The sequence below is a fragment of the Benincasa hispida genome, chromosome 10 (assembly GCF_009727055.1).
Source record: "Benincasa hispida cultivar B227 chromosome 10, ASM972705v1, whole genome shotgun sequence".
NCBI lineage: Eukaryota > Viridiplantae > Streptophyta > Magnoliopsida > Cucurbitales > Cucurbitaceae > Benincasa > Benincasa hispida.
Window position 1 is genome coordinate 17,768,845 of NC_052358.1, and position 14,214 is coordinate 17,783,058.

Consider the following 14,214-nt stretch of genomic DNA (forward strand, 5'->3'; position numbering starts at 1 on the left):
GAATGACCTTGATAAAGGGCTAGAAGTTCATTGGTTCAATCCATTGTTGGCCAGCTAGTTATGATTAAAGATCCTACGAGTTTCTTTGACACCTAAATATTATATGGTCAGACAGGTTGTCCCGTGCATTAGTCGAGGTGTAAATTTTCTTGACACACAAATTCATATCGATTTTATTTTGCTCATTGATGTAGTATGTATTCTTTTTATAATATTTGGATTCGTCAATAAATAATATATTAATTTATTTCATGGATCATAGTTTTATAATATATTAATTTATTTCATGGATCATAGTTTTAGTATATATATAAATATTTTTCCTCTTATGCATCATATCGAATGTGAATATACTTTGAGAAATTATCCTTACAATGATTCAAATTGAAGATTGTCTGAGTTATTATTAGCAATAATGGTATAGGAATCTTTAAAACCATTAGTATATAAGAGGATTGTTCATTACATTACAGCTTAGCATGGGACCCCTTAATCATTGACTAATTTGTTAATTGGACATTTCCAGCCTCACAAACCATATTCTTTCTTCTCCTCTTCCCACTTGAACCTATTTCTCACCATACATTTTCCCATTAACAATATTTTTATATTTTAAGCAAAGTTGGATAGAAATGTACCATTTAAATTACGATTTTAGTCGTCCAGCCTTTAAATTTTCAAATTAAAGTCTATAAATTTTAATATTTTTTTAATTAATGCATCTAATAGACAAAAATTAAAAGTTAGGTTTTATTGGACAAATTTTTTTATTTACATGCAATAGATCAGGTCATTTTTAAAAATTTTGAATTCATTAAAAATCTATTAGGCACAAATTTAAAATTTATCAATTTGGAAATGAATCGTACACAATAATGTGACCAGGTTAATTGAGAGACCTTCAATAATAATTGGTTAACTTAGACCTCCTTCAATATAATTTTATTTTTTTTAAGTTTCTTTTGACAGATATACCGGCTCAATTGACCAGTATAATATTATAAATAAGAGATCTGGAATCTTCTTTTATTATTTTTCATATAATTTCATTTAAAATATGATTGGTTATTTACTAATATCTCGATCACGGTTGAAAATGTTGATGTCAATGAAAATATAGAGATATTAATTTTATGAAAATTTCGATAAAAATATTGATAAAATATTGATCTCAATGGATATTTTTGAAAAAATATATATAAAAACAAAATTTTAAAAATAAATTTAAATTAGTAAATAAACATTTTATGATTTTAAAACAAGTTAATATATCTATTATTTATATTATATTTATAATGGTGACATTTTGATGATTTTTTTTGTTCGGTGGATTTCTACGATATAATGAAAATATCAATCATCCCTCATGTGATGTTGAACCCGTGATCTATATTTCAGTAATATAAATACATACAATGTCGGTTATGTTAGTTTTGGCATTAATATAAACATTTGATTGCCAAGTACTGCCTAGTTATAATATTTTTTTCTGAAAAAACCTAGTTATAATATTTAATGCCTTAATTGCACAATGTATTTAATATAAACATGTATATGTATATATATATATATATAAGCCCCATTGATTTTGATATTTGATGTTTGTATTAGTGTGGACAGAAATTTTTTCTGCCACACATTCAAGCAGTGTTTTCATATTCATCTGATGTGTCCTTTAAGCATGTCATTTCTGAATTCGAAGGGATGACAATAGGGCGAGACGAGGCAATTCGACACGAAAAAAATATTACAATAATCTCGGTCCCTACACATCTCCACGAAAAATCTCTACAAATAGATTCAACTAGCCTTTTCAAATATCAAAATGTGACCACATGAACCATGGTCTTAAAATCAAAGATTTTTAGCATGAAAATGAAAGCAAAGAAGTAATGAAAAATGCATTCATTTTTGGTTAATATTAACATGTGGCATTTTTACATACATATACCCCAAAAAAAGGAGGGGCCTATATACAAATTACAATAGCATAAAATTAAAAATTAAAAAAATAATAATAATAAAAAACCCTATTTCTTAAGACTGCCTTTATTGGTTTTGAAGAACAGCAGATTAAAAGGCAAATGAGAAATTACATCATTAACAAAATTTATTAATTACTTCTTAACTACTTCATTCACCTTCTTAATCCCATCTCTTTTTTTTCCCTCCATTATTATAATTTTTAATTTTCTTAATTCAATTGGACATTGAAATGGTAGATGAGATGCCGTAATTTTCTTGTTGGGTTTCTGAAGAAATCCCCAACGTCTCACCGGTTCCGGTCGCCGGAATCTTATCGGGATGTCGACGTTGACGCTTCATTGCCGGTGAGATGAACTTTCAGCTTCTTCTTCAACATTTGCTTATACGATTCTGAATCTCCACATCTTCTTCTCACCTCCACCACCGCCAATCCGTCGGTTAACCGGTAAATTTCAACTCCGACAATCAAATTACGATTCTGGGCTCCCAATTCAACTCCAAATTCTTTCTGTTTCTTCACCTTCAAATTCTCGGCCCTAGCGAATTCCTCCAGTTTTTCCACGGTCTTCTCCGGCGATTCTGCTAATATGAATCGCTCATTGTCGTCCACTGCGTTTTGTGAATTGTCGAACAAACCAGACAGATCCAATCCTGAGGAGAAAGATATAATGTCGAATGCGTTCATATTCGTCGATAGAGATTCGTCCTTCTCTTCCAATTTCATCTCGTAATCATCGTAGAAATTGATCTCTGTATTTCCCCCTTTTCTGAACCATGGATCATTTACAATCTCTTCAATGGTTATCCTCGTATCGGGATTCGTATCGAGAACTCGCGACAGAAATCTCTTGAGATCCGGCGACATCCATTTAGGACACCGATATTCCCCTTTGTAAATCTTCTTATACATCGCCATGAGATTAGGATCGTTGAACGGAAGATAACCGGCGTTCAGCACGAAAAGAATCACACCACATGACCACACATCGACTTTCGCACCATCATATCCCTTTTTCGACAAAATCTCCGGCGCGACATACGCCGGAGTTCCACAAAGAGTGTGTAAAAGGCCATCGGCACGGATCTGTTCCGTTACCGCACTGAGACCAAAGTCAGAGACCTTCAGATTCCCATTCTCATCGACGAGAAGATTCTCCGGTTTGAGATCACGATGGTAAATCCCACGCGTGTGACAGAATCCGACGGCGGAGATCAACTGCTGGAAGAATTTCCGGCTGAGATCTTCGCTGAATCTGCCCTTGGCGATCTTGGCGAAAAGCTCGCCGCCTTTGACGAACTCCATAACGAAGTAGATTTTAGATTTGGTAGCGAGAACCTCATGGAGTTTAACGATGTTAGGATGGCGGAGACGTCGCATAATGGCAATTTCCCGCTTGATGTTGAACATTAAGGTTGTGCCGTATATCTTCTTCTTGTTGATGACTTTGACGGCGACGCTATGGCCGGAGCGGAGGTCACGGGCATGGTAGACCTTGGCAAAGGCGCCGCAGCCGAGGAGCTTGCCAAGCTCGTATTTGCCGAAGAGGGCATTGTTGTCGGGGGAAGAGGGTTCGATCTCCGGCATGGTGCGGCGGAGGGCCAGAGATCGAAGGGTGAAATCAAAGAAAAATCGACAGAAAATGGGTCAGAATGAGAAGAGAAGTAGGAACTCAGACAGAGGATATTGAAAATGATTATGAACAGAGAGAGAAAAAGTAAATATAGAGAAGATTTTGGAATAATGCGAAAATTGGAGAAAATGGAATTGCACTATTTTGGAAATGGGAATTTTGGTTTGTTATTTAATGACAAAATTTTATTTATTTATTTATTCATTTATTTTTGGGGATTTTATTTTATTGTTGGCCGAGCTTTTTTGGTTTGGGTGTTCGGGTTGGAATAGGAGCTGTTGCACAACTATGGATTCCTTATTTGAATATTGATAAAATACCATTTTGTCCCTATACAAATATTTGATAAAAACTAGCCCTTTTGTTTTCGGTGTGAAATTAATAAGTCTGAAGTTAATTTATTAGAGTTAAGTTTGTAAAAAGTTAAAAAAGAAGAAGTTACTTGATAAACCTAAAAATTAAATAGAAATTACTCATAAATGTGAAAATTAGAGATAAAGACAAAAATTGAATTTGAAGTAGAGTTGTTTACACCAACTTATAATTAAGAGTACACGACTAAAATGGAATAATAGAAAGTTCAGAAACTAGAATATAATTCAACTCAAGATACGAGGCGGTTAAAGTGATATTTTAACCTTAAATTTTAACAAAACCATAATTATTTAATATTATCATTTCAATTTCAGTTTAAATTATAAAAAATATTCCTACCTGTTAGTTTCAATAATATTCGACCTTCAAAAATTTAGTTTTAACCTATTATGATTTAAAGTTCAAAGGTTGTTTCAAAACAACTCTAGTATTGATAATCTTTTAATCATAGTTGTCGTCTTCTTCCTTTCAACTTAACACTTTCAATTTTTTTTTCTTTCATTTATGATTTTTTTCCTAATCTCCAAATTTACTTTCCATGTGTTTAGATTCGTTCTTGAAATAGAAATTTAGGAATATAGTACCCATTCTATAATATAGGGGTATTTTCGACAATTTACCTTAATTTTTATTTTTAAAAATAAAGAGAAGGAAAACGGAAAGAAAGAGAGAGAAGGAATCCATCATTTTTCGACACGGAGGCAGAAGCAAACTTCCGTAAGGGAATTTACCGAATTTTCCAATTTATTTTTTAAAATAAATAAAAAATAGTGAATTAATTGATTAAATGAATTAAAAAAAACATTTAATAAAGATTCGGGTTTAAGGGTACTTGTTTAAATGTGATTGGCTAGAGAGAGGACACGTTTGTTAAAAGATGCCACGTCAGCGCCGTCCGCGCTCTCTAGCTTTCAAGGCTTTGACTGCTGAAATTAATTGAAGAAAAAAGAAAGTGGATATGAAACGACGAGGAAATATGTCGTTTTCGTATTAAAGTTCAAACTCTGCACTTTTCTTTTGTTTCTATGCCTCCCCTTTTGCCAATTCAAATTTTGGGATTTTTCAAAAATATAACCCTACACAATGTTAAAAGAAACAATGAATATTTTACAATCGAATTTCAATTTTAATTTGTATAGTCTACTCAAATTTCAATTTAGACTACTTGAATTTCTATGAAGTCTAGCAAGACTCTGGGTCAGATGGGTTTTCAATAAATTTCTATAGATCTGCTTGGTGTGTGGTTAGAGATGATTTTTGTGAGGTTGTACTAAATTTTTTTTAGTCCTGTTATCTACCTGGTGGTGTTACGCTACTGCTATTACTTTCATTCCAAAGAGGCTTGGTGCTGAACATATGGAGGACTTTCGTCCTATTTCATATTGCAATGTTGTGTATAAGTGTATCTCGAAGGTCTTTGCTAAGAGATTATGGTTGTGGTTACCTTCTTTCATAAGTGATAACCAGTCAGTATTTGTTCCTAGCAAATCTATTTGTGATATCATTTACTGTGTCGGAAGCTTGTGAGGGGTTATCAGTTAAACAGAGGGAAGCCGAGATGTGTGTTGAAGGTTGACCTGATTTGGTTAATTGGAATTTCCTATTTGGTGTGCTGCTTGCTATCAGTTTGTTAGTTGGGTGAGGGGTTGTGTTACATCGCCAATTTTCTCTATGATGATCAATGGTTCTCTTGAGAGGTTTTTCCCGGATAGGAAGGGGCTGAGGCAGGGGGATTCATTGTCTCCCTTTTTGTTTTTTATGGTGATGGAGGTGTTGTCCCGATTGTTAAATAAGTCTCCTAAGTCGTTTAGGTTCTATGATCGGTGTGAGCGTGTGTGCTTGACTCATTTGCAGTTTGCAAATGTTCTATTGATTTTCTTGTAGGATTGTATCAGTAATAGCAAAAGCACAAGGATCATCTAAGCATTCAAATTCACTAATTTTGGCAAAAAAAAAAAAAAAAAAAGCATGCTCTTGCAGAAAAATAAGTGAGTTTCAAGACATACCTCTTGTAGAACTTTTTCAAAGCTCTTTCTCCAGCTACTATCTTCTCAAAATCTTGTTGCAGACCACCTCAAGATCGTTCCCACTATTCTCTTTGTGCTCTAGATTAAGTTATGGGACTCATAACAAGCTTAAATCAAGGGATGAAAGAGATATGCTCACTGTAGAAAGCCAGTTGAAGAACTCTTTCTTCAAACCAAATTTTCTCTCAAAATTTTCATAGATTGCATCATCGTTTTTCACTCCAATCTCTTCACTATATTGCAAATCAATATGTAAAGGAGTGAGTTGCATGAGTTGCAGCTCATGCTTGGAGAAGACAAAGCCAAGAAGATGCATTATGTCTGGGCTACTTCAAAGTAGGGTTGGAATCGGTTCGGTTCGGTTCAATTCGGAGGTCAAACTGAACCGAACCGAAATCATTTATGTATAGAACCGAACCGCACCATTTGTGCTGTTCAAATCGAACCGAACCGGTTCCATTCGGTTTCTCTTTTTTTTTTCCTCTATTTTAAAACTTTTTTTTTTGTTTCTTCTGTCTTTTATTTTCCTTCTTCCTTCCACTCTCTCCTGCCTTTTATTTTCCTTCTTCCTTTTTTGAAATTTGTATATTTTCTTTTTTTATTTTACAATTTTTTCACATAATTTAAATAGCATAATAATTTAAATTACCTTTTATTTTTCTACTTCCTTTTTTTGAAATTTGTATATTCTCTTTTTTTATATTCTAAACATAATTTAAATATCAATCCACAATAAGAACATGTCCAAAGTACATAATACACAAATTTCTTAAATATCAATCCACAATAAGAACATATCAATCCAAATGACTACAATAAAAAGTTATCCAAAGTACACAATACACAAATTTCAAACAACTACCTTCAAAGTTTAAGTCATATAAAAGCAAATAACTAGCTAAACACTAGTGCTGAATTTGAAAAGTCCAATCAATACAAACAAATTTGTTCGCTTGTCAATCATTATTCTCCTTCTCCTTATTTTTTGCATTTGTCACTCCGTTCAATCCCGTTATGAAGACTAAGAAACAAATTATAAACTTGTTAGTAGTTACTATAATAAATATATGAATAAATATGTTAAAAAATATATAAATATGTTTAGAATATACGAACCCTCCTCTTCATCTTCAATTTCCTCCAAGTATTGTCGTAAACCAATGCAAATTTGTTCAAAACATAACCAGTTTTATGCACATACAAGTGCCTCAACAGTGGTTGGAGATAATAAGGTACGAAAAGAATCAATCTCTCTCCCACTAGTACTGAATACGGACTAGAAGTAACTGTGGATACTGGAATTGCTAAAAGATCTCGTGCAATTTTTCTAAGAATCTTGTATCTAGAAGAATTCCTTCTCCTTCCAAAAATCTAAGATATCAAAGTTATCCTCACGTTTAACACGAGGCTCCAGTAAGTAAATATCAACTTCTGAATCCACACTTTGTGAATCATCTTCATCCAGATCTTCAAAATCAAAACGGAAAATCTCTGAAGTACTTGCACTTGTAGATCTAAATGGAGAACTTTTAATGGTACATGAAGATTGACCTTTATTAGCAACTGATAGTGACAAATTGTATTCATTGAACAATGCTCTCAAAACACCCTCCACCTTACTTCATACGGCTTTTTCCATATCAACATCAAATAATTGATTTAGGCAATCAAAAGAAATTTCATCTTATAACGAGGGTCCAAAACGAAGGCAACATACAAGAATAAATTTGTTCTATCTTTTTTTCCCAATACTTATCAAACTTTTCTTGCATTTTCGTTGCCATTTCTTGCAAAAGCACATCATTAGGACCAGTTGCACTTGAATATTTTTTTATTCAATTCTAGACAATACTAATCTCATGGAAGACTGTATTGGAAGTAACATACAAAGACCCTGAAAGCCTAACAGGTACTTCATAGAACACTGACAAGAATTTGGTCAATATTTTCGCAATTTCCCAATCCCTAGTGGTTAGTTTTTTCTCCTCATTCATGTAGACTGTGTCGTAGTCTTCTAACCTCTCAAATGCCTTTTCAAATTTTATGGCGGCCTCAAACATCAAATAAGTAGAATTCCATCTAATTGGAACATCAAGACACAACATACTTTTACTATCTATTTTCTTCTCTTTGATACACTTCTCAAATATGGCAAGTCTAGTAGGAGAAGATCTAACAAACCTCCAATACCCTCATTCTTCTTAAAAACCAACTTACTTTGTGTTACATCTAACTTAGACTTCTTAATCTGATAAGGATTTTTTTTTTACAGTAGTGTTCAATATGCATTCTCATAGTTGAATTTCCATTCCTTCTAGGATGACATACGTATACCATACCCACAATAGTTACATTTAGCATGTGGATCATCATCACTATATTTAGAACATTTAGTAAAGTGATCCCATACCATAGATGAATTTTTCCTCTTTCTTCCATTTGCATGCTTTGAAACTGTCTCCTCACTTTCATTTTTTCGTGGTGGTGGTAGTGGTGGCATAAAAAAAACATCATCATTGGAATCGTTGCTCTTGCTCAAGCTCAAACTCATTGTGATGGTACCTATAAAGGGGAAAATAGAGAGAAAACTTATTGCCATCAAAGAAAATGAGATTAAAATTTTATGAAAATCATTTACTTAAACTAAAAATTCAAATATTTCATTGAATTCATGAATTGTTGAACCCTTCCCTCCCTTGGCAGTTGGTTCCACCACAACCACATATTCGTTTTTTTTTTTTATTTACCTGAATGCCCGATGCCGAACAAAATTGGTGGAATCTTCTGTCGAGACCGTCGACGTCGAGGGAGAAGGAGAACTAATGAGTGAAGACCGAGGGAAGACGAAGAGATGGAATCGGCTGAAAACGAAGAGATGAGATCGGAGATAAAGAGGACGAAGAGATAAAGACGAAAAGATGGAATCGGCTGAGGACTAAGGGAAGACGAAACCCCAGGTCAAAGTTTCGAACGAGCAGGAAGACGAAACATGAGGTTGAAGTTTCGAACGAGCAGCTGAAGGCTGAAGTTGAAATGAAGAATGAAGACGAAGACTCGATTTTGAACTCGAAGACGAAGACTCAAACTCGAAGCTGAAGTGAAGAGTGAACTGTGTATAACGATTGAAAAATTGGAATCACGAATCAGAGCACTAAGCGCGAGCGACAATCACAAACCCTAAACGAAAGCGGAAAGTCGAACTGCCGAAGAAAGGAAACGTTTATATATATATATATATATATATATATATAATATATTATTTATTTATTTATTTATTTATTTATTTATTTATAACTTTATATATTATATTCAAATGGTTCGATTCGGTTTAGAAACCGGTTTTCAAACTTGGAACCGAACCGAACCGTTTAAATTCGATTTTAACTCTCCAACGAACCGCATTGATCCAATTTTTTCGGTATTGTTTATAAATCGGTTCGGTTCGGTTTGATTTGATTTTACAAATCGGTTCGGTTTAAGCGGTTTTGCTATCCATCCCTACTTCAAAGATGGATAATGGAAAATCACTTTTTTCCATTTTAGTATTTTTCTTTTTTACTTTTTCCAATTTTATCACAAAATCAAATTTTGATTTTATAAATTCTTTTTTATTTTAAAAAATGAAAATTTTAATTAATTTCATAAATTAATTATAAAATAAAACTTAGTTAATTTAATATCAAATATTAAATTAATTTTAACACATATCCATCTTTATATATTTAAATCATATTTAAATATATAAATTCTCCTATTCCGTTTAATTCTCAAATTAAACATGTAATTACATCTCATATAATTACTAATTCCCTTAATTCTAATTTGAACGTTTCAAATTAACTTATCACGCTGTTCACCTGAGATTTCAAGAGAAATTTATTTTGTGGAACTTGAATTTTGTATTTGCATTAATCTTGTAGAAAGTGAGTACAATCTCTAATACATAGTATTTTGATGCTTTCAAAATAAATTATAATCTTAAAGTGGTTGATTTTCTTGAACGATCGGCCTTTGGGCTTGTTAATCTCCTTGGGTGATCGACCTTTGGGCTTATTGATCTCCTTGGGTGATCGGTCTTTGGGCTTCTTGATCTTCTTGGACGATTGGCCTTTGGGCTTGTTGATCTTCTTGGACGATTGGTCTTTGGACTTGTTGATTTTCTTGGACGATCGGCCTTTGGGCTTGTTGATCTTCTTGGACGATCGACCTTTGGTATTGTTGATCTTTTTGGACGATCAGCCTTTGGGCTTGTTGATCTTCTTTGATGATCAGCCTTGGCTTGTTGATCTTCTTGGATGATCGGTCTTTGGGTTTATTGATCTTCTTGAACGATCAGTCTTTGGGCTTGTTGATCTTCTTAGAGGATTAATGTTCACACGAGGCTTCCGAAGAAACTTGTTTCGTGAAGTTGAACTTAAGTTGATGTTGATGTTGATGTTAATTTGATGCGATGTGGTTCGATCTCTAGTGCTTGATCCTCTGATTCTCTCTCGGTTGGATGGATGTGCTTGACTTGAAGAAGAAAAGCACCGAACGTTCTTGAAGTAGAAGTCTTGGAAGAGTGTTTGTGTCTTCAAGGTTCTTCTGTCTTCTAGGAGTGCAGCTTCAGGAGTCTTGAGAGCTTCTGCTTGTTAATAAATTATCTCTGGGCTCTCTGAATGTAGAATTGCTTGTATCTTCAAAGGACTTCAATCTTCAGGATGCTTGCATCTTCAAAGGACTTCAGTCTTCAGAATGCTTGTATCTTCAAAGGACTTCAGTCTTCAGGCGTGGCAAGCTTTAGGAGTCAATGAGTCTTCTGATTGTAGAGAATTCTCTATAAGCTCTCTGGAGTATAGAATTGCTGACCTTTGCAAATGAAGGGAGCTTCTCTATTTATAAAAGCTCCCTAATGGGCTTTATGGGCTTGAGCCTGGTGTTGATTGGCCCCTGAGCCTGACTGTGGGCCTAATTTAATTGGACTTAGGTCTGGCCGTTGGGCCTAATTAATTGGATTTGAGACTGGCCTTTAGGCCTAATTAACTGAGCTTAGGCCTGTTTTGGTGTTTTAGGCCCACATTAAGCCCATATTTTGGTGTAACTGGACCAACACCCAAATTATAACATCAAATTGGTCTAAATTAATTTTATTCAATCGACGTCTGCGACGAAAACAAAAAATTTATCCTCAATTTCAATTTGAGACACATGTCAACTCTTAATTGGCCACAAATTTGATGATTTTGGGATTCCGTTATTAATTTAGCAAATGAAGTGGCGGTTCGTGGTTTGTCCGAAATTTCTCCTCCAACACACGCTATTCTAGAGCTAGTAGGTTACGAGCCAGTAGGGGGACCTCGCGGACCTACAAATCATGGGCTCCAATGATCCAAGATTAATTGGCTAAACTCATTAGACCAAATTAATCTTCATTCGTTAACTAATTGGTCACTCCACTAAAGTCCACAGTTACTTCCCTCACTGTAGATGCATTGTGTCCACATGATTTAACCATAATCAATAAATCGACCCTTCACAGATTGTTTGTAATAACGACTGGGTCAAATATCTGTTTTACCCCCGAGATTACGTCTTATTCCTCAAGTCCCTACTGATCCTCTAATGAACAGCTGGTTTATGATCCAATCACTAAACCAAACTCTCTTAGCTCAGTGAGAGGGTGGGGCCCTTGTTTAAGACCTGGATTCAGTACTTGAGAGAACAACCTTTCTCCTATCCCTAAATTGAGTAGGCGTGAACTCCGTCTTGCTCCCTATGTCCCCAGCTATCTATCAGGTTTTACCCTGGAATGGGAGTCTTATTGAGCCGGCGCTATTGAGCCAACCCTCAACTATGCAAATCTAAGGGCAATCCCAAATAAACAGGAGTTCATAGTTAGCTCAGGATTAAGATCGAGTTACCTAGGTCATCTAGGTGAAATAGTCAGTCTTAAACAATAAACAACGTTATACAGTAAGAGTGACTTATTTATTGGTTCTAATCTTATACAAACTCATTGCATAGGACGCTCCCACTCCTCATGTCATAACATGTATGAATTAGGATCACATCGTATGTAGCACTTTACAACTCTTTGTAACAACTACATAATAGGTAGCATCCAATGGTGTTACCGGAATAAGGTACCCAACCTCATTCATGTACCATAGATCATTTTGACTATTTACTCGACTCTGATCCCCTTTTATATCTCCACATAAAGTACAAGTACTCATACAATAGTCATGAGTCTTAGTTTATTCGATTTAGACTTTCATACAATTTATGAGATCAATAACAAATATATTGATAATAGAAAATGTTTATTATTTTACAAACTGCGAGTTTTTAGGACATAAAACCCAACATCTCTGTGCAGCTGAGAGGGGTTCTTTGGAGTTTGTGAGGCGGGTCCTGGGGGAGTTTGCGGAGTTGTCTGGGTCAGTGGCGAATGTGGGAAAGAGTTCTATGTTTGTTGTGGGTGTTCATTCTTGTGAGGTTAAGGAGCTTGCCACTTTTATAGGGTTTACCCTTGGAGTGCTGCATGTTAGGTATCTTGGGTTACCGTTAATGGCTGGTCGATTGAAGGCAGTGAATTGAGCCCCTTTGATCCAGAGGATTACAGCTCGTATTAGGACTTGGGCGACTTGGTCTCTTTCGTTTGTTGGGAGGTTGCAGCTAGTTAGGTCTGTCTTATAGTCCTTTCAAGTGTTTTGGTGCAGCATATTTGTTTTGCCAGCGAATGTCTCTCATGAGATTGATCGGTTGTTACAGAGTTATTTATGGAGGGGTAGTGGAGAAAGGCGAGGTGGTGCACAGGTTACTTGGAATGAGGTGTGTTTATCGAAGGGTGAGGGGGGTTATGTGTTAAACATATGGCTTCGTGGAACCAAGCTGCTATTATGAAGCAAATTTAGCTTCTTCTAGTTAAGTCTAGCTCATTATGGGTGGCGTGGATGGATGCATATATTTTGCATGGACGGTCCTTATGGGCAGTTCGATGTGAGGCTGGGAGGTCTTGTGCTTGAAGGCTATCTTACGGTGTAGAGATAGATTCAAGCATATGGTTCGTTTGATGATGGGTGATGGGAAATCATGTTTTGTATGGGTCTAGGGTGGTGTGTGACGTAGAAAGTAATCCTAAGGTGTAGCTGTCAGAGTTTATGGATGGTAAAGGAGGTTGGAGGTGGCCTACAGTGTCATGGGAGTTTCTAGAGATATGGGGTTTGATTCAGGCAGTGGGGTCTAAGGTGAGTGGGGAGGATTATTGGGTATGGGTTTCGAGTGCTAGTAGTTAGTTTTCTATCGCCATTGCATGGGAGAGTTTGCGTCCTCGTCGTCCTAGGGTGTCGTGCGTGTGTCTTCTGTGGTCTGGGGGTGGTATTCCGCGTCATTCCTTCTGTGCTTGGTTAGCCGTGAGGGACAGGTTAAGTACTCGGGATTGGTTGAAGAGGTGGGATGTGTCGTCTGAGAGGGGTGTCTCTTGTGTATGGGAGGTGTGAAGTCGAAGGACCATTTATTTTTTGAATGTGGNTCATACAATTTATGAGATCAATAACAAATATATTGATAATAGAAAATGTTTATTATTTTACAAACTGCGAGTTTTTAGGACATAAAACCCAACATCTCTGTGCAGCTGAGAGGGGTTCTTTGGAGTTTGTGAGGCGGGTCCTGGGGGAGTTTGCGGAGTTGTCTGGGTCAGTGGCGAATGTGGGAAAGAGTTCTATGTTTGTTGTGGGTGTTCATTCTTGTGAGGTTAAGGAGCTTGCCACTTTTATAGGGTTTACCCTTGGAGTGCTGCATGTTAGGTATCTTGGGTTACCGTTAATGGCTGGTCGATTGAAGGCAGTGAATTGAGCCCCTTTGATCCAGAGGATTACAGCTCGTATTAGGACTTGGGCGACTTGGTCTCTTTCGTTTGTTGGGAGGTTGCAGCTAGTTAGGTCTGTCTTATAGTCCTTTCAAGTGTTTTGGTGCAGCATATTTGTTTTGCCAGCGAATGTCTCTCATGAGATTGATCGGTTGTTACAGAGTTATTTATGGAGGGGTAGTGGAGAAAGGCGAGGTGGTGCACAGGTTACTTGGAATGAGGTGTGTTTATCGAAGGGTGAGGGGGGTTATGTGTTAAACATATGGCTTCGTGGAACCAAGCTGCTATTATGAAGCAAATTTAGCTTCTTCTAGTTAAGTCTAGCTCATTATGGGTGGCGTGG

At 35.8% G+C, this 14,214-nt stretch overlaps 1 protein-coding gene across 1 annotated transcript; it reads right to left on the minus strand.

Annotated features, from left to right (window-relative positions):
- Positions 1-2,033: 2,033 nt before the first annotated feature.
- LOC120088605 (CBL-interacting serine/threonine-protein kinase 11-like) lies at positions 2,034-3,771 on the minus strand. The gene has a single exon (XM_039046015.1). The coding sequence runs from the start codon at positions 3,569-3,571 to the stop codon at positions 2,297-2,299; it is 1,275 nt and encodes a 424-aa protein (XP_038901943.1). The 5' UTR covers positions 3,572-3,771; the 3' UTR covers positions 2,034-2,296.
- Positions 3,772-14,214: the final 10,443 nt, after the last annotated feature.